Below are 27,832 nucleotides of genomic sequence, written 5' to 3'. Positions count from 1 at the left end.
CTGGAATAAGACTGAAAAGAAATCTAACAAATACCTGAGTGAATATAACAATATGGCTAGACCAAAAAGAAAAAAAAAAATCTTTCACACACAATAATCACTGCAAGAAGATCCCAAAGGTTATAGAAAACATAAAGGAACTTTAATATCCAAACAGTCAGGGCAAAGAATACCGGATTAATGACCCATTAAGTGTGAACCACTTCAGGTTCTTTACAGTACCAGATGTATTTTAAAGTAAAATCTGAATGCATATTGCAGAGAATGAATCCATTTTAAAACCTTTAATTTCCTTACCTGATACTAATACCAGTATGATTTTTAGACTGTAATTTTTTTGAATGATTTAACACTGAGAGTAAGATTTAAAGCAAAGTTAGCAATGTTCCTGAATTGCAAATTTGTTCAGTAGTAACCCTTTGAGTAATACTACTTTCTTCTCAAAAAGTAGTCAATGTACATTTTAGAACTGTGCAGTAAGAAAATATTGGCTAATAAAAAGTGTTATTATTTCAGATAGTCAAAATGAAAGAAAAATTATTCTTTTGCTTAGATTATTTATGCCCAAATAATTTACCCTGCAGTCCACAGATGTATAGGACACAAAACATTTTTGAATAAGAGAAAAATAATGAGGGTCCTAAAACAGGAACATAAATCAGAAGAATCTAAAAACAGCATCCTGTTATTTTATTTTTTGAGTATTTCATTTAAGCTGCTTTTGGTTGCATGCCCTGATCTGTAGAAGTTAACAAGGAAATAAAATTTCCAAGTGTTTACAACTGCATAGAATTGAGCTCCAGAGAACTATACACTTATGAGCTGTCTTTCCTGGGCTCTGGTTTACAGGAGTATTGGCTTAGAGACCAGCTTAGAGACATTTGCTCCTACTTGGAAGATACAGGCCAGGAAACTCTTAAGATTCCACAGGCCTTTTCTGTTCCTAAATAAAACACCAGGAACTCTCTGGTCTTGAAAACAACCAAGTATCCAAATAGGTATACTGGGGACCCTTCCCCTTTGTGAGTCAAAGAAGAGGAGAGTTTGTGACTTTCACTGAAAACAAAACAAAACAAAATCTCCCACAATTCTTCCAAGAGACTCTGAAATGTACTAGAAATTTCAAAACTAGAACAATGCCATCAAAGATTAAATCTCTTAATGCTCGGAGCCACCCCAAAATAATAACATTGGGAACTCCAGGAAAACAGGTACCAAAAGAATCAAAGTAATGATTGCACTGAGGATTCTCCTCTTTGAAGGCTGTTTAAGGAGGTAGGATTTCAAGGGGGTTTTTTTGTTTGTTTATCTTTTGGCCTCTGAACATTTAAAAAATGCTTTGCCCGGCTGGTCATTCAGGCTAATTTTGGACTTCACAAGGAACCCCAAGCCTGATATAAGGATATTCTACAGTTTCACAGCTATCATTTGTACATATTAAAATCAAGTTGATTTACTCTTTTTGAGTAAATATAACTAGAATATGGCAAATTAATATATTTCTTTACATACAACTTCATGTCTCAAAATTCTTGAAAAACAAGAGCAGATGACTTTGTATTTAAAGACTACCAAAGTGTGTATTTGATATTCACATGCAAACAAAACCTTATAAATCTCCTGTCAACTCTGCATGATGCCTTTAAGGAGGAAATGACATACAAAGTTTGCTAACTGTGCAAAATATTAAATTGCTAAAACATTTTACATAATGAAATAATACATGTAAATGTAGAAGTTGACACATGAAATTAACATGGGTTCATAAGAACTTATCACATTTCAGAGATTTTCTTTAGTAACAAATTTTTGTTTTTATATTTCCTGGTACATGGCAAAGTTTATCACAGAAGATAAAAACCCTTTTAAACAAATTCAACAGGGAATTCTTGAGGCACCTTCTCATATAAAACACAAGATGAATGCAATTATCAATCCATCTGATAAAAGTTTTCAATCTAAATGAACATCATTTTTTTTCCCATTTAAGTATATTTTACAGAACTTTAATAAGGCAAGACAAATTTGTGAAAAAATGTAGATACAAAAATGATGTTAACTAATAATTTATATTTAAAAACCCCAAAGGGAAAACAGTGGAGATGGGACAGCTCAAACAATGCCTATTTCAAAAAAACCTAAAACAGAATTGTGCATAAGCTGAAGATTACAAAGAACTTCTAGACTATGCACAGTTTTGGTTTTTCTTTCTTTTTTTTTACATCTTTATATTACACGTTTTAAATCATATCAGGAATGCAAACGAACTGCACACTACTTCAGTGGAAAAAAGTTCAATATTGTGCAATTTTCTGCCTCAATTTTAAAAAAGTGGCAGCAATCCCTGCATTTGTATTTGAGACAAGGATCTGAGAAACTTTATCAAAAAAGGTAATGAAGGCAAAAATTGGCAGACATCCAGCATCTTGTTTTCTTTTTAAAACAATGCGGATGGTTAAGTAATTTCATGATTAAAAAATGAATCTTTTAAATAAATACATTGTATCTGACATTTGCACTGACTGATTTGATAAATCTGTAAGTAAACAACGGCTTCACTACACTCCCTGTAGCCTTAAGCCACTAGCTTTAGATCCTGGAGTCCTTTTCACTGGGTTTCATACCCTGCCACTCGATACCCTGCAGGCTGATTAGGCATCATGCTGCCGTTCTGTCCTGGAGGTGGCTGCACTCCATAATTTGGTCCCATCCACGGTGCAGAAGACTGTGTCTGACTGGTGGAGAACGTGAAAGAAGCAGAGGGGAGGGGAAATCCACTGATTAAAATAAAATGTAATGCCAAGAACAAATAACACATACGTGGGAAATATCCTTTTTCTTAGCCCAAATGTAACAAAAATTCTTATGCCAGAGAAAGCAAAGGCAAAAGGTTTTTTTTTTCCCCCCAGAAATAAGCATCCTTGTAGTTTTAATTTGTACAGTTTAATTCTGTTAGTTTATTACAGCTAAGAAAATATCCTTTATCTATAAACATTTATTCCTTTTGAACTCCGAAAAACTCATCTCTAATCTCAGAAAAATGTCCATCTGGGGTTTGACATACACTGAACAAGCCACTACCTAAAAGAAACTTGATCATTTGGTATAATATGGACTTTCATTTATATTGCTCAAAGAAGAAGTTAAAATAATTATTAGTATATGTAAGTGCATAAATTTTTCAACATTACAAGATTCTTTTTATTTAAAAACAGCAAAGTGTTTTAATTTCCAGTTTGTTTTTCAGAAATTTAAGTGAAATTGTGTAATTCAGGATGTATAAAGAAGCTTCAATATAACAATATATGAATAAACCCTTTTGCACAGAAAAAAAGCATAATGAATAATGTAACTAGGATCAAAATAACTGTATCCAAGAAAGGCTAGTGACCATTAGTCACATAAGAAGCTTAACAACCATTAAGTTCTTATTTTCTTACTCAAATATTCATTGATTCATTACCAAGCATTACCAAAATTCTTATAACACTGGTTATAAATCAAGGCAACACATTTCTAGACAAAATTTTAAAGATATACACTTAAAACTGTAAATAAAAACCTAAGTCCTTCAAAGGCTATGCTTTAGACAGAAGGCCATATTACCTGCTTATTACTTAAAACCTCTTCCTAACTTTTGGATATTTCAAAGTCTAATAACAAAGGAAAAGAACAAGTATGCTTACTTAAATCCCTGCTGGTTCCATGGCTGGCCATACATTCCATATGCAGGTACTTGCCAACCATTAGGCATATATTGACCAATTTGTTGTGCATTCCCATACCACTGGCCCCACTGGCCATAAGCTTGTGGATATCCAATTTGATTTTGCTATTAAGTAAAATTGTAACAGATAACAATATTATTTGAAGTTACAAGTGCACATACAGTTCTAATATACCACAAATACATATCCACAACACACAGGGCCATCGTTACAATGAAAAAACTAAAGGATAAACAAGGGTTTACAAAGTCACTGCTTAAAAAAGAAAAAAGCGAGATTATAGTGCTTTCACTTTACAATGATGCTCTAGATGGCATAGTCTTTGTAAGGTAGCAGATAATGCCGTAGTAATAAATATTAAACTCAGGATAATGTTTAAGTGTTTTGTAAATTATCCACATGACTGTTTACTTTAGATAGGGAAGATATAAAGACTATTTGTATATTCAGTTTACTTAAGAAAGTTATATAATTTAGGATTTTCTTACTCCTATCTTGATGCTCCATTTACTATTTCCTCATAGAAATGTTTGTTCAAACTTGTGGGATCAAGTTTGAACCACTAGAACTGCCTGGAAAAACAAAGGCTGCAAAATTGGGAAGAAAATGCCAAGGTCCTAAATTTATTTATAGGTTTTGTTTCAACTGGATCAAACATGCTTGTGAGTTCTCCACATAATATGTGCATAAATCTACTAAGTTTTACAAAAAATTTAATACCCTGTTAGGTTTGTCAGAGCATTTTAAAATCCACTGTGTAAGCACGAGTCAACTGATGCAGTCACACTCACCATGTCACCACTGCACCCATGAACCACCACTCTGGAACTATAATACACGTAGGAAGAGCCCTTATACACTATCATTTTAGCTGGAAACATTAATAAGGATTATCAACAATTTCATTAAAAAATACCTATTAGGCTAGCAATTACTTTGCAAAGTCAAGAACCTCTCACCTGTTGCACGGGATTTATCATATCAAGAGTTTCTTTGCCCCAGTAGCATTTCACAACATGGCCTTCAATGGTAGTTCCATTAACAGAAACAATTGCATGTGCTGCACTTTCATGGGAATTGAACCTATTGAAAATAATATTAAGAATTACCAATATAAATTGTTTAAAGTACTTATGAATAAAACCTATTTTTAAAAATCAAACTGAGCCTGAGGTAAACAGGCAGTTAATATAAAAGAATCAATGAAATGGCATATGTTCATCCCCTCTTCCCCCCAGAGCTTATAGTTCTGGCGAAACTTCTTTTAATAGAGACTGCTTTATTTGCCTTGTGTAGGAAGGAGAGAGCTATTAAAAAGGTGGCAAATGTGATAACTGCTAGAGAAATTTCTATTTCTTTATAACCAAAGTAAATTTTAAAGAAAACCATTAGGCTAAATGTTCAAAAATGATCTGGGGGAAAAAGTTTTTTAAAAAACCACCCATACCGAACAAAAGAATATCCTTTATCTGGAAAGACTCGAATTTCCATTATTTGTCCAAATGGCGAAAAAGTTTGACGCATTAGTTGTTCTGTTAGACAAAAACCAAAAACAAACCACATTAAAATTCTACAAATATCAACTTTTTAATTTAAAAATTAATGTCAAGATGCCACAAAGGTAAAGCCCCCATACCTGTTAGCCCAGAGGTGACACCTCCACAGTATACAGTACAGTTGCTTGGACTAGACTGATTTACGACCTCATCATATGATAGCTGTTTGGTGTTTGCTGGGGGGTGAAAGTTCAATATTTTTAATTCATTAAATAAAATGTTCAGAAAGAGAAAAGCAACATTAACTACACTACTATAATGGTAATATTTATCTTGATCAAAATGCTTAATACATATTACATTTGATCAAGGATTAAACCTCCCCCAAGAATGTCTAAAAATTACTCAGTATTCTCTATTTAATAGGAGACTTGACATTAGAGATATCATTTATTATTTATAATTACAAAAATGAAAACTAAGTACATTTTTGAACAGTAGTCTTGATTTGCTTCTCATCTATTTCTGCAATAAGTCTCCGGGAACAGCTCTAACATTTAAAATCTAGTGTATTTTCCTCCAAAATTCCACATTTCCTTTTCTTCTCCAATACACCTACACTCATATGTACTCTTTGGAGCTGGAGGCTTTCGGGTTGCCCAGTTAGTTCTGATTTGTCTTCCACCAAGCCACTGGCCACCCATCTGTTGAATGGCGTTTTCGGCATCCTGTTCCACACGACATTAGAAATGACAAAGAAGCCACTATTAGTTGATGTTAAACAATTGTTAGCAATAGAGAAAACTCATGGTTGCTTTTCACAGATGTTTTTTGAATGAAATGCTTTATGCAATACACAATATATGACAGCTTTCCTAAAATGCAATGGTGCTTTTAAACTGTCTTTCTTTTACTTGAATATCAGACTTTGTGAATGTTAATCACCTGAGAGACTCAAGCCCAAAAGCCCTTATGAGGTAGCCATTGTAAAGTTCATGTAACAACCAAGACTATTAAGGATGGAAATCTCACTTTATACAATCCAACAAGCTCTTAACGACAGTGTTTGGTTTTTCATTCATCTTACAAGTAAATACTGAACAGCTATCATGTTCTCGACAGCAGGTTAAGCGCTGGGGAAACATTGGTTAATGAGGTAGACGTGGAGCTTACACTCTTTAGGGGGGAAAAATAAAGTAATCACTCTTTAGGGGGGACAAATAAAGTAATCACAAATTGTGGTAAATGCCATGACAAAAACAAAAGGCTGAGAGAGTGAGTATCCCATGCTGAGATACAGGCATGGGAATCTACCTTAGAGCAGCATGATTAGAGAGGGTCTTTTTGAAATGATATTTAAACTGAAATTGAGAGGAATAGGAGGTAGAAAAGTCAAAACACCATGGTGTCCCTGGTAGAGAAAAAAAGCACTGCAAAGTGTGTTAAAGCAGGAAAGAGTCTGGTATGTATCTAAAAGATGCATGCGAAAGATGACTAGTTTCACTGGAATCTAGTGTACAAAAAGGAAAAGTGCCAGAGGGGAAAAACTGATTAAGTAAGAGATTATCATGATCCGATTTATGTTTTAAGAAGGCCGCTCTTAGGCCAATCTTATGTTTTAAGGAGAATAGTTTGGGGAGAGAGATGGTAAAAGGAAAAAGACTTATAAGACTAATGCAATTTCCAGATTAAAAAAAGATGTTGGTGACCAGGACTAATGCAGCAGCAGTGGATGTAAACTAAAGGAAGACTCAACAGAATTGGAGGGGGAGGAGATGTGCACAGTAAGTAAACGGGGAGGAATCAAAGATAACTCCTAGGTTCTGCCTCTGCAGTAGGGAGGATAGTGCTAGCATTATATGGAAATAAGAAGCCTGGGAGGGGGGAGGGAAAACAAGTTTGAGGAAGAAACAAAGACCACTGAAGACACAGTAAGTCTGAGATGTCTGTAAGACATTTAAATGAAGACCATTCGTTAGTAAGTGTGAAGTAAATGGAGGTGGAGATATAAGATTCAGAGTCATGAAGAAAGACTTAGAGAGAAAAGAAAGCATCCTGGGATAGAGCCCTGAAACACAGCAAAATCTGAAAACTAGGTAAAGGACTAAATGCTAAGTAAGGTGACTAAGAAGGAATAGTCAGTGATGAATGAAGAAACCCACAGAAATGTACTGTCACAGAGCCAAGCAAACAGAAGTCAAGAGGTGAACTTGAAAAGAGTAGTGTTAGTACAGAGCAAGAACAAAAGTCAGCTTAAGAGAAGACTGAAAAGTAGCTAGGGTTCAGCTTTAGTTTGCATATGTCAAATGTGGGCCTAACCTAACACAAAAGAACTGGCAAATTCAAGGCTAAAAGCTGTTCTTGAGACACATAAAAAGGAAATGCATATTCTTAAAAAGAAACAAATACTGCTTACCACACTAACCAGCCTGAACTCCATAAGATGTTTAATTACTGCTATGGGTTGAACTGTGTCTCTTAAATTTATATGAAGTCCTATCTACCTGGCCCCATAACTGAGACTGTGACCTTATTTGGAAGTAAGGTCTTTGCAGATGTATTAGTTAAGATGAGGTCACACAAATTAGAGTGGGCCCTTTAGGGCCATTATAAGAAGAGGAGAAGCTAATGTGGACACACAGATAGGGAAGAGAGAGGGCCATGTGAAGACAAAGGCAGAGATTGGAGTGATGCAGCTACAAGCCAAGGATACCAAGGGTTGCCAGTCACCACCAGAAACTAAGAGGGAAGGAAGGATTCTTCCAGAGTCTTCAGATGGAATACGGCCATGATGACAACTTAATTTTGAACTTCAATCCTCCAGAACTTTGAGAGAATACGTTTTTGTTGTTTTAAGTCATTCAGCTACTTTGATACAGCAACACTAGAAAACAATTACTTGCTCACAGAGGAAGGAAAAGTTTTCTATGGGGTATATATATATTGTGAATGGGAAACAGAGAAGTGGAAGCATATGCAAACAAACTCTTTTGAGAAGTTGGATTCTGAAGTATAAGAGAAATAAGGGACTTCCCTGGTGGTACAGTGGTTAAGAATCCGCCTGCCAGTGCAGGGGACACGGGTTCCATCCCTGGTCTGGGAAGATCTCAGATGCTGCAGAGCAACTAAGCCCGTGTGCCACAACTTCTGAGCATGCAGCCTAGAGCCCACGAGCCACAACTATTGAGCCTTCATGCCACCGCGATGAGAAGCCTGCACACTGCAACGAAGAGTAGCCCCTGCTCACCGCAACTAGAGAAAGCCTGTGCGCAGCAACTAAGACCCAATGCAGCCAATAAATAAATAAATTTATAATAATAATAAAAAAAGAAATGAGGACACAGATAGGGAAGGGATACAGGGTTAAGTGTGGTTTTATTAAGAGACACTAGAATATGTTTTTTGGTTTATGGGAATGATTCAGTGAAGAGGGAAAGACTGATGACACAAAACAACAAGCAGTGCACAATTACACAATTCCATTTGTAAAAAAATGTTTTGGATGGGACTTCCCTAGCGGTCCAGTGGCTAAGACTCTGTGCTCCCACTGCAGGGGGCCCAGGTTCAATCCCTGGTCAGGGAACCAGATCCCATGTGCCTCAACTAATAAGATTTCATATGCCACAACTAAAGATCCCGCATGCTGCAACTAAAAAAAAGGATCCTGCACATGCTGCAACTAAAACCCACGCAGCCAAATAAATAAATATAAAAAAATGTTTGGAACAGGGAACTCTATATAGACAGAAAGCAGATTAATAGTTGCTCAAGGCTGAGGGGAGAGGGTGTGGAAGAAAAAAGCTAGTGACTGCTAATGAGTATGTAGTTTCTTTTTAGGGTGATGAAAATATTCTAAAATTGTGGTGATAGTTGCATAACTTTGTGAATATTCTAAATCACCTAATCACAAGTGATCTGGTCTTTTATAGGAAGGATCTTTCTTCCACTGTAATAGGAGGAGGGAAGAGGTGAGTGCGTTTAATGCAGGTTTGGTGGTTGAAAGCGATCCTGTGTGATAGCTTCTACCGTCTCAGTGGAAGCTCAGGGTGATGATGGAGAAAAGAGTGAGAAATATTTGAGGAGAAATGAGGGGGCATGAAATAGTTATCAAAGAACAGGATCAAATCAAATTTACTAGAGAAACACAGGTTTGCAAAAACAGTACCACGTACTCATCTAACGTGTGTGATCATTAAATTAGAAGCAAAACCTGTTGACTCAGTTTTTCTCTAGCAATACTCAATAGAGAGGCTATGTTCAACCAGTATTGGAGTTTGCCTAGCATACACAACAGAGGCAGAGGCAAGGGAGCCGGGGATAACTGCAATGACCGCTGTGGCACTTCACAGCACCAGAGAATGCCTGCCAATCACATATCACAAATTGACAGAAGCTGAAATACAAATTTGAAAGATCAAATTAAATCACTTACTCAAAGTTACACCTATCATGATGATTGTGAGAATTACAATCCATTTCTGGCTAACTCCAGAGGCCACACACAGACATACTTTGCTATCTGACTTTCATGCTAAATAAGCATTAAATAGTGCCTTTCATATAGCAGGGGTATATATTTCATAATCTTAAATGGAAAAAATGAGTACAATAAAATAAATACAATAAAATCTAAGGTTAATGAAACCTTAGTGTATACTCCAAGATTAGTGCATTTAATTCTCCTACAATCCACTCCAATATTTTTTGAAGTGTGATATCTCTGCATTTAATTGCTTGGAACCTTGAGTTACTGCACTAAAAAAATTAAATTATTTATTTGAATTTGTAATATACTTACAAGGTTCAAACTTCAAACAGCAAAATACAGCTGGAAGCCGCCTGCTCTGCTGCCTATCTGGCTAACTCTCATTACCTACCCCGCAAACAGGAAACCCCACAAGTTTCTCGTTTATCCCTGCAGGGGGAAAAGAATCACACACACAGACACACGCACACACCACATACACATACGCTCCCTTCTTTTTTAAGCAAAAGAGCTTTTTCACCTGACAATATACCATGGAAATCTTTCTATAACCAATACTTACAGAGCTTCCTCATTCATTTTCTTTCTTTTTTTTAAATGACGGCACAGTATTACATTGTATGAAGAACATACCAAAGATTTTACTCAGCTGTCACACTAAATACAAGCCTTTTCCTGCTTTATACCCTCCTTTCACCTGTCATTTGACAAACTGCACTATCCTTCCTTTTCTCTGCAAAACCCAGAAATTTCAAGTCCATGCAAATTCATGTTCAGTAATGTTTACTGAATGAAGGAAATGATGAGGTTTTTAAATACATTAATATACAATTTTAAGAAAAGTTCCCACCCACTGGAACATTTTATTAGCTATGTTTAAATTACCATGGGAATATAAAACAGGGAGATGATGAATTAAACACACAAATGAGACGCTCAATATCTACCTTTGGTCAATGATTTAAACACCTCTACTTTCTATATTCTGAAAACATTTTATAAGTACTTTGCATGCATCAGGTGCTAAAGAAATGTTGACTAAATGACCAAACAGGAGAAAGAAGATATCCTCTAGTAAGTGTTAATTATCAGCAAAATGAACAAACAGCAGATGAGAGAAATGATTAATAATTGAAACAAAATGAGTATTTTTATTCTTTACTCGTAAAGCACTGCACATGCACTTTTTATTGAGCTCACCCATTTGTTGAAAAAGGAGACAAAGCCATATCCTTTAGACTTTCCTGTTGCCATGTCTTTTACCACTCGGGCATCTCTGAAATCAGAAACAATCAGAAGTTTAGGTTTGCAAACTTTCCTCTGGATATCAAGTAAGAATTTCATACACAACTCATTTTCATGTTTCATCTTCATTAAAATGAACCTTTAATGCAAATTCACCTTTTATTCTATAAAATTTATCATGTATTAGCAAATGAAGCTTAATTTTATAAACATGCAAATCAATTTCTTAAATATATATGTTTACATTGTACAGAAACTGCCTCCCACTTCAAAAAGTTTTAAATTTTCAAATATTAAGCATGGTAAAAGCAGCTATTCACATGAATTACTTAACAACTTATAGGATTCACAGGCACACTAAATGAATGGCTTTCTTTAACCATGCAATTTATAATTTGCTATTTGACACTATATACTACCTAATCATTAAAAAATTAAAATAGAAAACTGGAAACTAAAAGAATGAAAAAGTTGTATATTCCCTAAATTAATTAAATTTTTTCATTTTCTCAGATCAGTTCATTCCCCCCTTCTGGACTATGGGTAAATTTTGAGAACTTGACATTTTCAGAAATGTTAAATCATTGAAGAAAAATACTAGACACACACTTTAGTTTTAAACTATATAAGAAAAGATTTTACACTAAATTCTAAAATAGCAATCATATAAGATTGATTGGAAACTACAAGATATAAAAGCAAAATTTTAAAAAGTCAGAAAGTAAAAAAGCACGCCAACATTTATCCACTGTGAACCGTAGCTTGTAGTTAGCCAGGGCAATTCTGTCCATTCTTCAGAGATACTCTGCAAAATAACCAGAGCCCTATTATTTGAGATTGAGTAAAAAACCCAGCCATGATAGCTAAAACTCCATACCTCAAAAAATTGGACTCAAATTGTGCTTCACAGGCAATCTGCTTTTAAGTTAGCCAGGTATGTCACAATGCTTGTTCTCTCAGGACACATGAACAAAACAGGCACTTTCACAACAAAAACCCAAGTCAGAAAGCCATGCAATATAATTTTATATTAAAGTATACATAAGCATATTTTGATCAATTTAGGAGTGATTTATTAAGTGTTTAGGGTCAAAATGACAAAGAGGTGATGGTGAAGGGGGAAAATTAATGCAAGTCACTTCTCAATATGTAAAAATACTTATTAAAATTATCTGTATGGTACCCATGCATTTAATTTGTAGCTGATTCACTTCTACAGCAAAATTTGTTAGAGTACCCTAAACTCAAGGAATAGGAAAAGTTTAAGCTGTATAAATTAGGGAAAGAAAGTACTGTATTTTATATACTAAATATTTTAATAGGCCAACATTTACTACACACCTTTTATAAATCAAGCACTGTTGGAGATCTCTACAGAGAATACCTGACTATCATGAGAACACTTCAATATATATAGTTATCAACTTATCTCCTTTAATTAAAAAAATCAACTGAAAAACGTTACCAGATGAAAATGGTTCCTTCAAATTTAGAAACACTAACTCTTTGGGTGGCCTAAAGCTTAGACATTATCTTGACTGAAAGTTACAAAACTTAAAGGCCTTACCAAGAAAAAAATGACATATACATCAGTAATCATACTTGACTCTAAGAAAATCTACAGACTATAATTATGATACCAACATATTTAACAAAAAGAAATTATTAATCCTTGATTAAAAAGGAATGAAATTACTAAAATTTGAATTGTTAAACAATCTTTATCTAATCCCAAACTAAAATTCTCATGCTTTTAGAAAAACTACTTCAATCAAAATCAAAGCATTTAATAAAATAGCGTTTAATCTGTGAAAATGTTAGAAAAGCTTTTTCTTCTTAAAGTTAAGTTTCAGGAAATGTTAGCCTTGAAATATACTGGGTTGGCCAAAAAGCCCATAAGATGTTATAGAAAGACACAAATGAACTTTTTGGCCAATCCAATATTTAATTCTTACTTATATCTAAAAGGATTCTCTAAGGAAACAGCAGCAAAGATCTGGATTAGAGTTCTTTAATCCTTTATGGCCCTGTGACTACTCTGAAAATAGGATAAAACTTACAAAGATACTCCACACCAAAATGAAAACAAGCACAAAATTTTGCATACAGAGATTTATAGAGCCTCTGAGAGGCCAAAGGTTAAGACCTTCCAACCTAGTATTTGAAAGCAAGCTAACTATCATCAAAACCCTAAAACAGATTAAAAGAACAATTGAGAAATTAGAACTTTATTTTCCTAAAGTCAGTTCGCAGAGACAAAGAAAAATGTCACCTAACAGAAGAGTCCACTTATAAACCCTAATCTTGTGACTGCCTTTAAAATTGGCCCCTTATTTATGGTCATTCTTTGGTCCCTATGCATTTCATCCTCCTGCCAATGAACTACAACTCTTCAAACAAAAACTCCCAAAATTCAACACCAATACCACCAGCATTTACTTTCCAGTCTCCTCATCTATGCTGTTGGACTGTTCATCAAACCAAACCAAAGCTAGCATTTCCTTTCTCTATTCTTCTAGCTGGAACAACAACAATAAAGCAACGAGAAACTCTAAAAAATTTTTTCTAAATTTAACAATTACTTCTAAGAAAGTTCAATAATCAACTTATTATTCTTACTCTACTACAGGCATGCTTTTCAAAATATTAAAGTTCTTTTTATGAGGAATACTCCTTGAGTGAACTATTTATAAAAGGCCTAAACTGTACAATTAATAACAAATGCAAGCAAGACAGTGCTTTACAAAATACCAAAAGGATTATTATTATTGTTAATAGCAACAACAACAACGAAAGGATAGACACCTTGGAATTAACATTTAATAACTGCTTTTTAGGTTGAATTGTTAAGGTTTCTTTTTGTTAAAATATATTAACAGAAAATGCATGGTATCATAGAAGTGCCAAAGGGTCTAAATTCCTTAGTCACAGCACAAATTCACTAAAGATTATGACCAAGCTAGCAAGACACTCATGTAAGAAACAGTATGCACAATAGCACATTTGTCTCTTAAAAGCTAATGCTAATTGAAAAAGAATTTTAAGATAACTGAAGACCAAAGATGTATTTATCAATGGGAAAACAATCTTTGGCTGTTAACTACTTGAATAGCCTCTAAACAATATATTTATTCAAGTGAATATAACACATCACACTCAGGTGTTAAAATTAATGTCCAAAATTCACAATAGATTTTCAAATTACTTCTACATAAGATTGTTTCTAATTAAAATAATTTTAAATTTTTCTGTTACTTACGATATTCTTCCAAACGGTGCAAAAGCAGCTTTTATGTCTTCAGTTGTAATTTCTGGACTGAGATCACCAACAAAGACATGGAAATGATCTTATAAGGGGAAGGAAGGGGAAGTGAAAAGAAAAATATAATTTTAGGATTTAAAAAAATGCTAAAATCTATTCAATAAAGTATTCTTAAAATAATTTATAGATTATAGTAAAGTATAAGTAAAACACTATCCTCTATCTAAACAAATCCTATCAGTTTTAAACATAACGAATCAAGGTGACAATATAGGGAAGATTCTCCTAAGGACTGTGATATATCTAATGGGAAACTGACAGTTACATTTCTATCAAAAGCCGATTATTATACTGGTCTAAGAAAATAAACTAATAATACATAAGTTTTGAAAAAAAAAAAGACTTAATTACCATTCTAATAGTAATTATTTACATTTATTCAGTTTACCACTATATTAAATCTTTACAAATTAAAATAGTGGTATTATGAGTTACGTAGACTAGATTTGCCTCAGTTAAGACAATTTACTGAAGCTAGCTATGCAATACTTGGTTTAACCATATTTTGTGAAGAACAATCAAAGAAATACCTTGCATTGCAACAGTTTGCTGTTAAAGTATTTGACAGTTTTCTCAAAAGCCAACAGTTTTGGTTGCCCAGACATTACACCATTCAGTTTATGTGAATCCATGTGCAAGTGAACTAAGACTGAAGGCAACAGAATGAAAACAGTAATCCCTTCACTTTATAGCAGAGCCATTAAAAAAGCATTGGAGAGAAATAACGATCCCATATATGGAGTTTTCTTAAAAAGACAATGCTCAAAAAAAAAAAAAGAAAAGAAAAAAAAAAAGAAAAAAAAAGAAACACTTTAAAAATACAAAATAGCTGGATCAACACTTTAAATGGACATATATATCAATTCTGACAAAGTATATTTGGAAAGAAAAGTTACCCCTACTTGGCAGGCCTTAAGCAACATATTGGGTTGCCATTTGGGAAACATAGTTTCAGGAGCAATTCAAGCAATCAGAAGATCTGGGTATGAAGCACAGATTGTGACCTCAAGGAAACAGGGTATCTTGCCCTTCAGTGGTGAAAGTATTTCTAAGGCATCGGCTGCTACCAAGGGGGATCAGAGAACTTAAAATAGCACCAAAGTAGTGGACAAGCCACACACAGTCAACACTGGGAAAAAGGGGGAAAAATATTGCTAGAGAGACAAATAGAAATACAATCCCTCCCTCCCCGCTCCCCCCAATATCAAACAAAAAAACTTCAGGTGGTTAGTGAATACCCTTTCAAGAGATTTCATTTTATGTTTAAGAAGATACAATTACCTTGTGAACGCTGTGTGCTGACAACGGTACTACCTGATGACAAAGATTAGATTTGTTCTTAAATTTATTAACACAAACACATTCAATCATATCTTAGGATAACGATCAAAACATTACTGCAAACGTATGATGTTTATATGCTTTACAATAAAACTACTATGTACAATAAACACAAACGTTCAAAGAGTATAAAATATACTTACTGCTTGTATCTTTCTTTTGACTGCTGGGGGTTGTTGCCCAATTCACTTTGACTTCCTAAAAAAATTTTTCTACATTTATGCGCCATAAAAATAAAGGTCATAATCAGATATTACAAGATTTGCATCTATGAAAACTTAGATACACGTTTGAGATGAAGCATTCAAACTTTCTGGCCAATTTTCAATACTTATTTTTTTAACATACACTTATGCAAATAATATTAACAAATCCTAACCAAACATACTTCTTTATTAACATTTAACTAACCTTTCTAAAGCACCAATAATTTTTTTTTATTCTTTCCCACTAGTATCCAATGTTCCTAGATGTTTCATCAAAGCTTGAGTAATTCAGCAAACATCTGAGTAGTTACCATGTGCAAGGCACCATGAATACTAACACATAAACACACCCTCTAAAAGCTTTATCCCATCTTTTTAATATTTCACAGTGACCATTTTCTGTAAAGCAAAAATAGTGCTTCTAAAAGGAAACAAAACCGTATACAACTTAGAATTTCCCAGTGCAAGTCACCTTCTTTAATTATGACAGCTTACCTTACCCATTATCTTCCGCCCATTCATAGCAGCTAGTGCTGCAGCTGCATGACGATGCTCATAAAACTCCACAAAACAATATGGATCATTGCCAGCTGTCTGTGAAGAAACACAAAAGCCAGTTTTAAGTCTTATATTTCTGTTACCTTAAAACTATATAAAGTTTTATACATCTCAGTATCAGCCCATGCAGAATGAAGGGTCAGTTCTGCAAATAAATGTTCAGGTAAGGAAGTAAACACTGAAAAATGAACTATTTTTATAGAAAGCTATCTTCAACAGCTTATACTATACTACTATATATAATTTAATCTTTTATTAATGGCTAAGTGTTCTAATTAACCTTCTTAAACCTGTTACTCAAATATAAGTAAATAGGCTCTGAAAACTGAAGAGGTTCTCTGGTAAGTAAAGTTTTAGAATGTGGACTTTCTGACATCAAAATGTTTGCCTGCTTAGAACTCTTTTAAAAATAAAAATTCTCAGGAATTCCCAGCAGTTAGGACTCTGTGCTTCCACTGAAGGGGGCATGGGTTCAGTCTCTGGTTGGGAAACTAATATTTCACAAGCTGTGCGGCCAAAAAAAAAAATTCTCTCCTCTTTTCTGCTGGTGTTCCAACTAGTTGAGGTCTGATGACAGGTGAAGCCTGGATGTTTCCTTATAAATTAAAGAAGCAGAAAAAGCACCCAATATTTACACCTATCAGTGCAAAACACCAAATGACTTTATAGTGCATTTTAAAATTCTTTCCATAATCTCCTAAGCAGAATTGTTAAAATAAGAAGCTAATTCAAAAGACTAGAATGATAATAGAATAAGGAAATACGCCATTTTGTTTCAAGCACAATTAACAGTTAAAAAATGTTACTGGCAATGATTTTCAAGAATTTGGAGCAATGAGGCAACCACAAAATTGATGACATTGAAACTATTTTATTTTAAAAACATATTTTTATTATTTTATTTTAAAAACATTAGAGACTATAAAAATGCTTTTTAAATTGCATAATTCAAACTAATGCTATACTTAATGGGAATTCTACTACCAAGATCAATGTTGACAGGCATCAGAATGTGGTTAGAAAAGTGGCTTACACCTAAGAGTGGGGCAATCAAATAAATAAGAATGTTCATTTTACTTAATTTGTGCCCGGAAGAAAAAAAAAAAAACCTATACTTTTTAGATTAAAAAAAAATTATAAGCATATACATTATCAGCCTTTATACTCTAAGGAGTATAAAATTCATAAGTATGAACATCAGTCCAACTGTGTGAATAGACTGGAATTTAGACTTTAATCATAATAAAATAATGACAAGGAGGAGGAGAAAGAGTAGTTAACCTAAGACTGAGTGACCAAAATCCAAAATTTATACAAAATGGCAGAGGCTAACCTAACTAGTCTTTTCTGTAGGTCCAGCAGTCATTAATATTTTGTGATTTGCCTAGTGATCTTTACCAGGCAAATATTTAGAGAGACCCCAACATAGAGAGAATAGCAGCCTACAGAACTATGGAGAGAATAGACCAATCTGGGTTTACATCCTTGCTTTGCCTTATTTCTGTATATATTAAGTAGGAATAACACTTGCTTTGTAATGTTTCTATTGAGCATTTGTGACAAGGCATCAGCATTAAAATAACAGGCAGTAAGCATTCCATAAATGCTATTACTAAGATAAGGAAGGAGACCCAGATGAAGGCAAGACTGGTTTTAAATTCTGTATCATTTTCCTCATCTCCCCCTCTTATCTTCCTTTATGGGTACAGGAATCTTTTCTTCTTTATCCAGAAGCATACAGATATTAAACATGATAAGAAAACACTTTAGAAGAGTGTAAAGGACAAAAACATCCGTTGAATCCATCTATACTATGTGAGGTGACCCTGCCACATCAGGAGAAAGGCCTGACATTTTAAAATCCAAAATAACAAACCAAAGCCAGCTGGCTAAATAAATACCAAGTTTAAAAAAAAAAAAAAAAGAGTTAAATTGGAATACAACAGAAGAGAAAGTAGATAAAGATACATATATGACTTTCTTCCTTGTAGAAAAGAAAATCAAAAATTTAAAGGAAGGAGAGACCATTGGATAAAAGGATTTCTCTTTAGCACTGTTTTTCTCATCAAAAGAATTTCAAGTTGACTTTTTACATATGTTATGATTCAGGATTAACACCAATTAGAAGAGTGAATTCAATGTTTTTTCTATACATTAACGTCTGATGGATGGGCACTGCTATAATACAAGAAAAACTTGAATCATGACCTTTAAAAATAAAGTTAAAAACACTTTCTCAGTATCAAATGTCTATACAAACAATTCTGATGCCTCAATACATTTTAAAACAAGAGCCCACATATAGTTCTCATCTGCTTTAGAAATCATTAGTTCTCTTCTCTATTTAGTAAAACAAACTTAGTGGCTAAAACTGGATTCATTACAAATTTACTAAAACCTCTATGAATTTAGACTTACAAACCAATTTAAGAGTTACTGGAAGTAATGGATTTAAATAATGTATTAAAAAAAAGAAGGAAGTTAACTAAGTAAAATACCCTTACATCCATAATCATTTTGCAGTTTTTACAAGGTCCAATCTGGCTAAAGAGCTGGAGAATTAGAGCTTCCGTCACATCTCGGGAAAGGTTACCGACATATCTGAAACACAAAGAAAAACAATTCACCATTTTAAGTTTGCTTCTCTTGCAAAGTTGATTAATGAAGAGTGAATTTGGGGAACAGGTACATCTTTGCTATATACTACACTATTTGGGAATTTATAAAAGTTAGTAAAAACTTCAAAATCTCTTTCAAAACAGATGTAAGTTACTTTATTTGCAAATATATTAGACGCTGTTAGAAGAGGGAAAGCTAGTGTGTGTCTGTTTTTAGTCAAGGCTGTGCAAATTAAACCTGTCGCTTGTCTCTAAACTTCTAGGCTTACCTTAGGAAGATACGGTTAAAATCTCTCAATGAGTCATTAGACATATAGAACATTTTATATTGATACAATCAATCCTGGAAAGCTTTGCAATTATTTCTACTTCTACAGTATTGCTGAGAACATTAGATTTTCAACTTTTAAATCACATGATTTCCCTAAAACTGTCCAATTTAGGTATACTTTCGTTTACAAAGTAAACATATTTTTGAAAAATCATGGATAAAACACTTATCGGGTACTGCACATGCTCACAAAAGAATGGGAAACCTTCCAGTGCAGACCACTGATCAGTGAAAGCGGAAAGGGAGTAGGAAGATTCTAGGAGAGACTTTTAACAGATAACATGAACTGGTGACTAACAAACTTAATTAGTATAAATAATGTGTTACAAGACCACATGACTAGGATGATCCTTACTTTTTTTAGGGGAAGGGGGATGATCCTTATTTACAGGGTTTATAAATTTTCAAAATGGGATTCTGAAATGAGATTACCTCCAGACATGTTAGAATTAGAGGTTTATTACTTCTGAAATCAGAGAATGTAGTCTCCCAACAACTCTAAGAGTTTCTCATTCTTCTGCTAAGAATCCTTCAGGGAATGTGATGAAGGGTATGGACGCTCTCCCCCAAAAAATAAACACCTATACATGCCAGAAGGTGTGGATTCAATTCCTTCCTTCCATTTACCCATTCAACAGAATTTTCAGTGTCTACTATGAAGGCATATGTATAGGTTAAAACGGCAAAGGGAGAAGTGCTGAGTCTTAAGGAATAGCGAACAATTCCTTTATAGAAAAATGTCAGTCAATAAATGTAGACAGACAGCATTAAATTAACAATGTGTAAGCCCTACTGAAATAATTGATTCAGGCATGAACCCTTAATGGATGTAAAACTATCAGGGAAAGGTTGGTAAGAAAATGGTATTTGCAGGGTGCCTAAGTTATCACATGGATTACTTAACAATTGCAAAGGGAAAACCCACCTTAAAAGTGAGAGCTTTGGCTGTTTTACCACTTTGACTCAGTGATCAAACTTTAAATCATTTTATGGATAAACAATGAGACATTGTGTGTACAATATGAATTATACAATATCATCCATAAAGTAGTCAAGTCAAAAAGATCTAACTTGGACTTCCTAGGTGGCGCAGTGGTAAAGAATCTACCTGCCAATACAGGGGACACGAGTTTGAACCCTGCTCTGGGAAGATTCCACATGCCATGGAACAACTAAGCCCATGTGCCACAACTACTGAAGCCCACGCACCTAGGGCCAGTGCTCCACAAGAGAAGTCACAATAATGAGCCTGCGCACCACAATGAAGAGTAGCCCCTGCTCGCAGCAACTAGAGAAGGCCCGTGTGCAGCAATGAAGACCCAATGCAGCCAATAAATAAAAATTTTTAAAAAATTTAAAAAAAGGATCTAACTTGAATCTAGCTGAGTTTAAATTTATATCTAAATTTACAGGATACTGGACATATAAAACAATTACACAAATCCAGATGGCGGATATTATATAAGGTGACTTATTTGATATCTTCAAAAGAGTATTGTCCTAAAAAAAAAGTAAAAAGAAGGGAAGACTGTTTTTGATTAAGAGGGACTTAAAAACACTGACAACCTAATACAATGAATAATCCTTAACTGCATCCTAGATTAGGATGGGGGAAAATAGCTTTTCCTGGCAGAATTCTGATTAATAAATGTAGAAGAAATGAGGGAAACCACCATTAAAACACCTTAGTAATAATTGCTACTGGCAGAATTCTTTGATACACCTCCCTCTATGAAGTGAAGCTTTATTTCCCTCTCCTTGAGTGTATGCTACTCTTAGTGACTCAATTCTAACTGACAGAGTATGTTGAGAAAAAAAGTAGTCACTGCACAGTGGAGAAACAGTACCCTTCAAAAAGTGCCATGGTAATGAAAGATATATCCTCACATACTAAAGGAAAGTAAAGAGACATGACAACTAAACACAATGTGGTATCTTGGATTAGATTCTGGAATAGAAAAAGGACATTAGTGGCAAAACTGGGGAAACAGTAATAAAACTTGTAGTTAATAGTATTGCACCCCTTTAATTTCTTAGTTTTGATAACTATACCATGGTTACATAAGTAAGATGTTAACATTGAAAGAAGCTGGGTGAAGGTCAAGTGAGAACTCTGTACTATCTCTGCAACTCTTCTGTGTCTCTTCTTCTCCAACTCTTGTGCCTTTAAGAAATCTTAGGGATGGCATATGTCTAAATAAAAAAAAGGTTCTTGTAAAAGCTTAATTCTGACATATACTTCACTAAAGCTAGATAATCTAGAGACAAGTTGACAGTATTTAGGGAACCTGGAGTCTATCAGTTACTCTTTGCAAAACTAAGATTTTCTCAGAAATATTTTCTAAGTGATTTACCTAGTTTGAAAATAGCTAATAATAATAATAATAATAGCTATTTGAAAAAGCACTAAGGTTTGTATCGCCTTTATATTTGTTCATTTAATGTGGCCTGATGTATACTGTAAGCTCCAGAAGCCTCTATCAATTAACTCTACACACAGCTGTTCAGAGAAACTCTCTTCAGAGGAAGTTACACAAACAACTTGCTCTCAATCTTTGACACCATTACAATAAACTATAAGTAACATACGCATCATTTTCACTCCCACTTTTATATATAAATGTTTCTTTAGTTGTCTCATCTTTGTCACATACTATTCTGTCTCTGAAGCTAAAGGATTTCCTATTAACCATATGGATTTAAGTAACAGATTTTTTTTTCTTTTAGGCTGGCAAACATCTTCCTATTTTTATAGAAATCCTCACTCTATGGCAAAGCTTGACTCCTCTTCAGAAGATGAAAAGGCTAAATATGGTTATATAGTCTCACTTGCATGTGATCAAGGCTAGAGCAATTACAGATACCAAGTCCTGAACACAGGAGACAAAGATAGGGCTTAAAGAAGCAGAGACTGAAGAGAATCCACTTTGGTGGCAAATAGCAGTAGAGTCTGATACCCAGTGAAAGTGGAAGCTGTAATATCAGGCCCTCAGTGGATATGGCAGTAGTATCTTTTCTGGGATGGTCTGTGGCTTGATTAGGACTGTGGGCCTGACAGTTAGTTGTCTTTCTTTCCTGAACATTTTCTAAGCCAGGTTCTATAACCTTCCTGCAAATTCTGGGAGTGTCCAATATCTTTTTAAACATTATGTTTAAATTTTTTTGCAGCTTGCATTTAAGAAAATTCTGGTTGATACAAAAAATTGATATTGGAGCAATTGTAAGCCAAGATTCCCTGTCACAATGTCGACTGGACTACTAAACAAAGAAGTAAATTTCTTTCATTTATATAGTCTTAATTTTTCAAGATGCTTTTTATTCAAGAACATTAAAATATTTCTTTCTAGGTGTTCCATGAACTTCTTGTTAACAACATAGATTGAAGTATCCCATGTTGATATTTATTATATCACCTCTGAGATCATGTACCAATCTTGTGCAGCTGGAAAGTAAATGTCCTCCTTGGGCAACTGGATAAAATATGAACTGTGTATTAGTTAACAATACTGCATCAATGTAGTCTCCTTAATATGAAAATTATATTGCAGTTATATAAGCAAATGCTCTTACTTCCAGACATATTTAGGCCCTAAGTGTCATGATATCTTCTCAAATGGTTCAGCAAATCTGTATAACTGTTAGCAATTGGTAAATCCACATGAAAGGTACCTAAGTCCTCAACGTACTATTTTTGCTACTTTTCCATAGGTTTTATATTTTTCAAAATAAAAAGCTACCTGAGAAGATTCAATGGAAAAGTCATCAATGCTAGTGACAACTTTGACAGGTCTGAGGCTGGATTTCATGTCAATTATATATATATATGTGTGTGTGTGTATGTATGTATATATATACATACATACTTATATTTTTGGCTGCGCCGCACAGCATGTGGGATCTTAGTTCCCTGACCAGGGACTGAATCCACACCTCCTGCAATGGAAACACAGACTCTTAACTGGACAGCCAGGGAAGTCCCTAATATATATTTTTGAAGCTGATATTAAGTTCAAATAGTTATAAAATTGGAATCCAAAACATTTAAAATATTTATTTTGATCAGTACAGCTCTAGAAATTTTAACCTACAAAGAAAAACTGGCAAGGCAGAATGCTGTATTGGGTTTGTTTTAAGCCACAATTATTGTATAAAAATGAAGAATTTGATATGGGGCCTCTGAAAATTTGAGTGAAAAACATGAATAAATAGGTTTACTCTAATGATAAATTTCATAAGAGTAGAAATTTTCTTTTCATTCATACTATACACCTACTATCTAGAACCCTGCCTGGAATATTAGAAGTGCTCTATAAACACTTGTTGAAGAGGTAACTGTACGCTCTCAGAATTACTTTTGAATATTTGCAATTTGCTAGGAAATTAACCCATTTTGCCTGAGTTCTTCTAGTTTGGGGAAAAGGGTGTGTCTCTTACTAATTATGAAATTATGACAAGGATATATTGTACATCATGGGGAACACAGTCAATATTTTATCATTGGGCTTCCTAGGTGGCGCAGTGGTTGAGAATCCACCTGCCAGTGTAGGGGACACGGGTTCGAGCCCTGCTCCAGGAAGATCCCACATGCCTTGGAGCAACTAAGCCCGTGTGCCACAACTATTGAGCCTGTGCTTCAGAGCCCGTGAGCCACAACTATTGAGCCCATGTGCTGCAACTACTGAAGCTCACATGCCTAGAGCCTGTGCTCCGCAACAAGAGAAGCCACAGCAATGAGCAGCCTGCGCGTCACAACGAAGAGTAGCCCCCGCTCACCACAACTAAAGAAAGCCTGTGCACAGCAAAAAAAGACCCAACACGGCCAATTAAATAAATAAATAAATAAATAAATTTATTTAAAAAAATATTTTATCATTGCAAATGGAGTATAACCTTTAAAAACGGTGACACTATATTGTACACCTGTAACTTACATAATATTGTACATCAAGTACATTCCAATTAAAAAAAATTATGTACAACAGTAAAGCTTGCTATACATAACACACAATACACATACTATATACCAGCATCATAACCTTACTATTATTTAACAACTGTCTACTCTTCACTAAGGATAGTCTGTTTTATGAGAGCTGAAACCCTCTTATTTTATTAGCTAGCACTTCTTTCACTTGGAGATCAGATCATATGCAGTCATCCATCCCTTGGTACTTGCAGGGGATTGGTTCCTGGACCTGACCCCTCCCATGGATACCAAAACCCATAGATGCTCAAGTCTCTTGCAGTTGGCATCTGAGGGTTCCACATTTGTGGATACAGAGGGCCAACTATACATAAACCAGTCTAAACAAAAGTATCTAACACTATGCCCAGAAGACTTACTAGGACATCCATACTCTCAAGACAGTTCTCATTTTTCATTATATTTTGCAACAAACTAACATTTTAGATGACTGATAATTGCACATTTGTAAATAAAAGTTATTGTTGACTTCATTCTCACAGTCAACATCCAAACCAATGGCAATTCCTGTAGCTCTATTTTCAAGACATATCCAAAATTAAACCACTTCTCACAATATGGTTGACCTCTGAACTGCTGTAGATCCACTTATATACGTAGATTTTTTTCACTAAATATGTACTACAAGATCCACCGTTAGTTGAATCCCACAGATGTGGAGCCACTGATACAGAGGTCTGACTGTAAAAGTTATATATAGATTTTTGACTACTCAAGGGCTGCAGCCCCTAAATCCCTGCATTGTTCAAGGGTCAACTGTAGGTTTCCAGAGTACTGCTGACAAGAAATTGAATACTGGCAGTTTCTAACAAGGCAGTGCCGCACACTCATTTGTGGCAAACAAAGGCACTTCCTCTGAGCCACTTTAGAAAGGTACACAGGCAATACTGAAATTCAGACTATATCTTACCCTCAAGAATGAGTAAAATCTTGATTTCACTGCTTGAAAATGAACCAGTTTTTAAAACAAATTTATTGATCACTTACCACGGACCAGACAGTCTAAGAACATATTAAAAGCCTCTGACTCCCAATGTTATTCAAACAAACATTCTGTACTAAAATTAAAAACACTGCTGGGAAAACTTAGGGATGAGCACTGACTCATATTTAATCAAGATTGGTCTGACTGGAAGATCGAGAGTTTTGACTGAGAAGGGTAGAAAGAAGCAAGGGAGGAGATAATAGGTAAGCATGGACTACTTGGGGGAAAAAATTCTTGGATGGGGTGTTCAAGTAAAGGATACAAGCGAAAACCATGCATAAATGTAAGAGTCAAGAGTTGAGGACAGGAGAGCTGTAGAATGATGAATAAAAAAGGAGATGACATAGGATGAGTTACTTAAATTCTAAACTTAGCTTTTCCTCAGCTGCAAAATGGACCCATTTACCGCAGAATTCTGGTAAGGATTAAACAAGAACATAAAGCACTTAACAGAGAACACAGTATTTGTTGAATAAAACGTTCTTCAATAATTCTCCTGCAATGATTGGTCCCCTGTCGCCAAGCTAGTACTACTTAACTACCTGCTTTGTAGACTGGCTTGGGAAAGCCGAATTTGTCTTCATTATTTGATATTCCCAAATCAGTGTATAAAAACGTCAAGTTCTCAGATATTTTTGGCAGTTTCTGAAATTATAAATTTCGAAATAAGAATCTTAAAGACATTAGAAATGATGAACAGTGCTTAATCCAATATGCTTCTGGCTCTCATACCTCTAGCGGAGAGGCAAGAGGGAAAAAAAGGTTTCCATAAACTCTATGGGGCTAATGATTTTTTAGGGAGTATTCATCTACAGATACAATCTTTCAAAAAAACAAAAGTCATGCGCTAATTGCTGCATCCTATTAAAAAGATACCTAAGGTAACAGCTTGTGAGATAAACTAGCAAAAAAGTGCTTATCTATTAAGAAAACAAGTATGACCACGTCTCATATAGATTACAAAACGGAAAGAACTTTGGTGGTGAAAAAAAATAATTGATTACATTGTACTTCATAACAACTGTTATATCTAGCTACAGAGTTGCAAAAAGAAACCTAAGATTGTATTTTTAATGCATAGAGTTCTCAAACTGCCAGTCCTCTAAGAATAAAAACAAAAAGCTACGTCAAAAACTCATCGAGCTTTTTCTTTATGAGAAAAGCAACAAAGGCAGAATCACCTCGTCGGATTATACTTCGAAAAACAAAGGAGAATGCGGGGGGGGGGGGGGGGGCGGCGGGCGGCTACAAAACAAAGAAAAGATCCCAAACTAAGATCACTTAACACTAACTCTAAAAATGTTCAGAGGTGACTAAAGATGTTAAGGTACTCATCAATCGCTGCTTCATTAACCGCCCCCCCCCCCCCCCGCTCCCTCAACGACATGTCAATCACAAAAGTGGCAAGCGACGATATAAATGCATTAAACCCACTTCCCCTCAGTTGAAATATACCTCCGGGTGAGAGTTCCATTTTTAAAAAGCAGTTTCAAAATCCTTAGGGGGCCGATTTGGGGCTTTCTGATGGGGGGGGGGGGTGCCACAGACGGAAAGCCAAAGAGAAGTTCAAGAAAAAACACTTGGCTTTTTTTCCAATTCGCAACAGCGAGAATAAAGTTTACGTCCCTGAAAATGAGTACAAGCATTTTCAAGACAGAAATTCTTATTAAGGAAAAGAAAATCAAACAACGCGTTTCTAAAGGGAATCACAGTAAAATGAAAGGGTGTAAAGATCAAAAGAGGTTAAATTGAGAAGCGGGGGAGGGGGATAGGGGAGAGAAGGAAAGCGTGGGACAAAAAAGCTCGCCGAGTTCTAAGAAAAGCTTTGAATGAAAGTCTTTTTTCCAGGCCTAAGGCCACGGAGGGCCCGGGACCAGGCCAAAGGCCACGCTGTGGGGGTAGCTACGGTGTAGGGACTAATTCCGAAGGCTGACCCCCCTCTCCCTTTATCTCGTGCTCTCACAGCCCGGATCTCGGTCTCTCGGCATCCAAGTGAGCGCCAAGGAGAGGAACCAGGATATCGCGGCGTCCACGGGGAACAATAGGCTGGGGAGCGGCGCAGAGCCGAAGCCTCGCTCCTGGACCACCATCATCCCGCCCCCCTCATCGCTGCCCCAGACTCACAGAGTCTTAGGCATTTCGTCCTCCATGGCTGCTGCTGTCGCGGCGGCGCCTCCGGGTCCACCTCCCTACCCTTTCCTACCTCACAAATCTTTTGAGCGGCTATGGCTGCGGAATAGTGGGGTTTCTTGGCTGACCGGAGGTTACTCGCCGCCTTCTTCGGCGGCAACTACACTAAACCGCCCGGCCCAGCGCGAACAATGAAGACCCAATACAAGATGGCGGCGAGCCGGGAGCCTTAGAGCAGCCAGAGAAGTCACCCGGGCCGCGCAGGCGTAGAAGAATCTTGCACTTTCAACCTGCCGGCCGCCAAGCTACATCTCAGTCCATATATTCACTTGTTGCGCAGCCGCTCTTCCAACGACTGCGCAGGGGATGCTGTCGTTGTCTCAGACTGCGCAGGCTTAAAGA

General features: G+C 35.4%; 1 protein-coding gene across 4 annotated transcripts; it reads right to left on the bottom strand.

Annotated features, from left to right (window-relative positions):
- Positions 1–120: 120 nt before the first annotated feature.
- TIA1 (TIA1 cytotoxic granule associated RNA binding protein) lies at positions 121–27,711 on the bottom strand. 4 transcript variants are annotated; one of them, XM_057741018.1, is made up of 13 exons: positions 27,425–27,690; positions 18,887–18,983; positions 16,320–16,418; positions 15,762–15,816; positions 15,559–15,591; positions 14,215–14,302; positions 10,911–10,986; positions 5,844–5,952; positions 5,365–5,460; positions 5,176–5,260; positions 4,688–4,811; positions 3,687–3,832; positions 121–2,735 (listed from the first exon to the last, which is right to left on the bottom strand). In XM_057741018.1, exons 1-13 carry the CDS (start codon positions 27,448–27,450, stop codon positions 2,609–2,611), a joined length of 1,161 nt encoding a protein of 386 aa, XP_057597001.1. In that variant the 5' UTR covers positions 27,451–27,690; the 3' UTR covers positions 121–2,608. The 4 variants fall into 4 exon arrangements, 3 of the variants coding, with proteins under 3 accessions (XP_057597001.1, XP_057597002.1, XP_057597004.1); XM_057741019.1 differs by having other exon boundaries at positions 27,504–27,689; XM_057741021.1 differs by lacking the exon at positions 27,425–27,690 and adding an exon at positions 23,195–23,213.
- Positions 27,712–27,832: the final 121 nt, after the last annotated feature.

This window comes from Hippopotamus amphibius, chromosome 7, assembly GCF_030028045.1.
Source record: "Hippopotamus amphibius kiboko isolate mHipAmp2 chromosome 7, mHipAmp2.hap2, whole genome shotgun sequence".
Classification (NCBI taxonomy): domain Eukaryota; kingdom Metazoa; phylum Chordata; class Mammalia; order Artiodactyla; family Hippopotamidae; genus Hippopotamus; species Hippopotamus amphibius.
Note: the sequence above shows the minus strand (reverse complement) of the source record. Positions and strands in the feature narration are given on the sequence as shown.

What these genes read in the sequence shown, in the direction of transcription:
- TIA1 (XM_057741018.1), bottom strand. Translation starts at nt 27,450, where the DNA reads ATGGAGGACGAAATGCCTAAGACTCT. An exon ending in CAGCACACAGCGTTCACAAG is followed by an intron (nt 14,303 to 15,558) that starts GTAATTGTATCT and finishes TCCCCTTATAAG; the next exon opens with ATCATTTCCATGTCTTTGTT. An exon ending in TGGAACCAGCAGGGATTTAA is followed by an intron (nt 2,736 to 3,686) that starts GTAAGCATACTT and finishes GTTCTCCACCAG; the next exon opens with TCAGACACAGTCTTCTGCAC.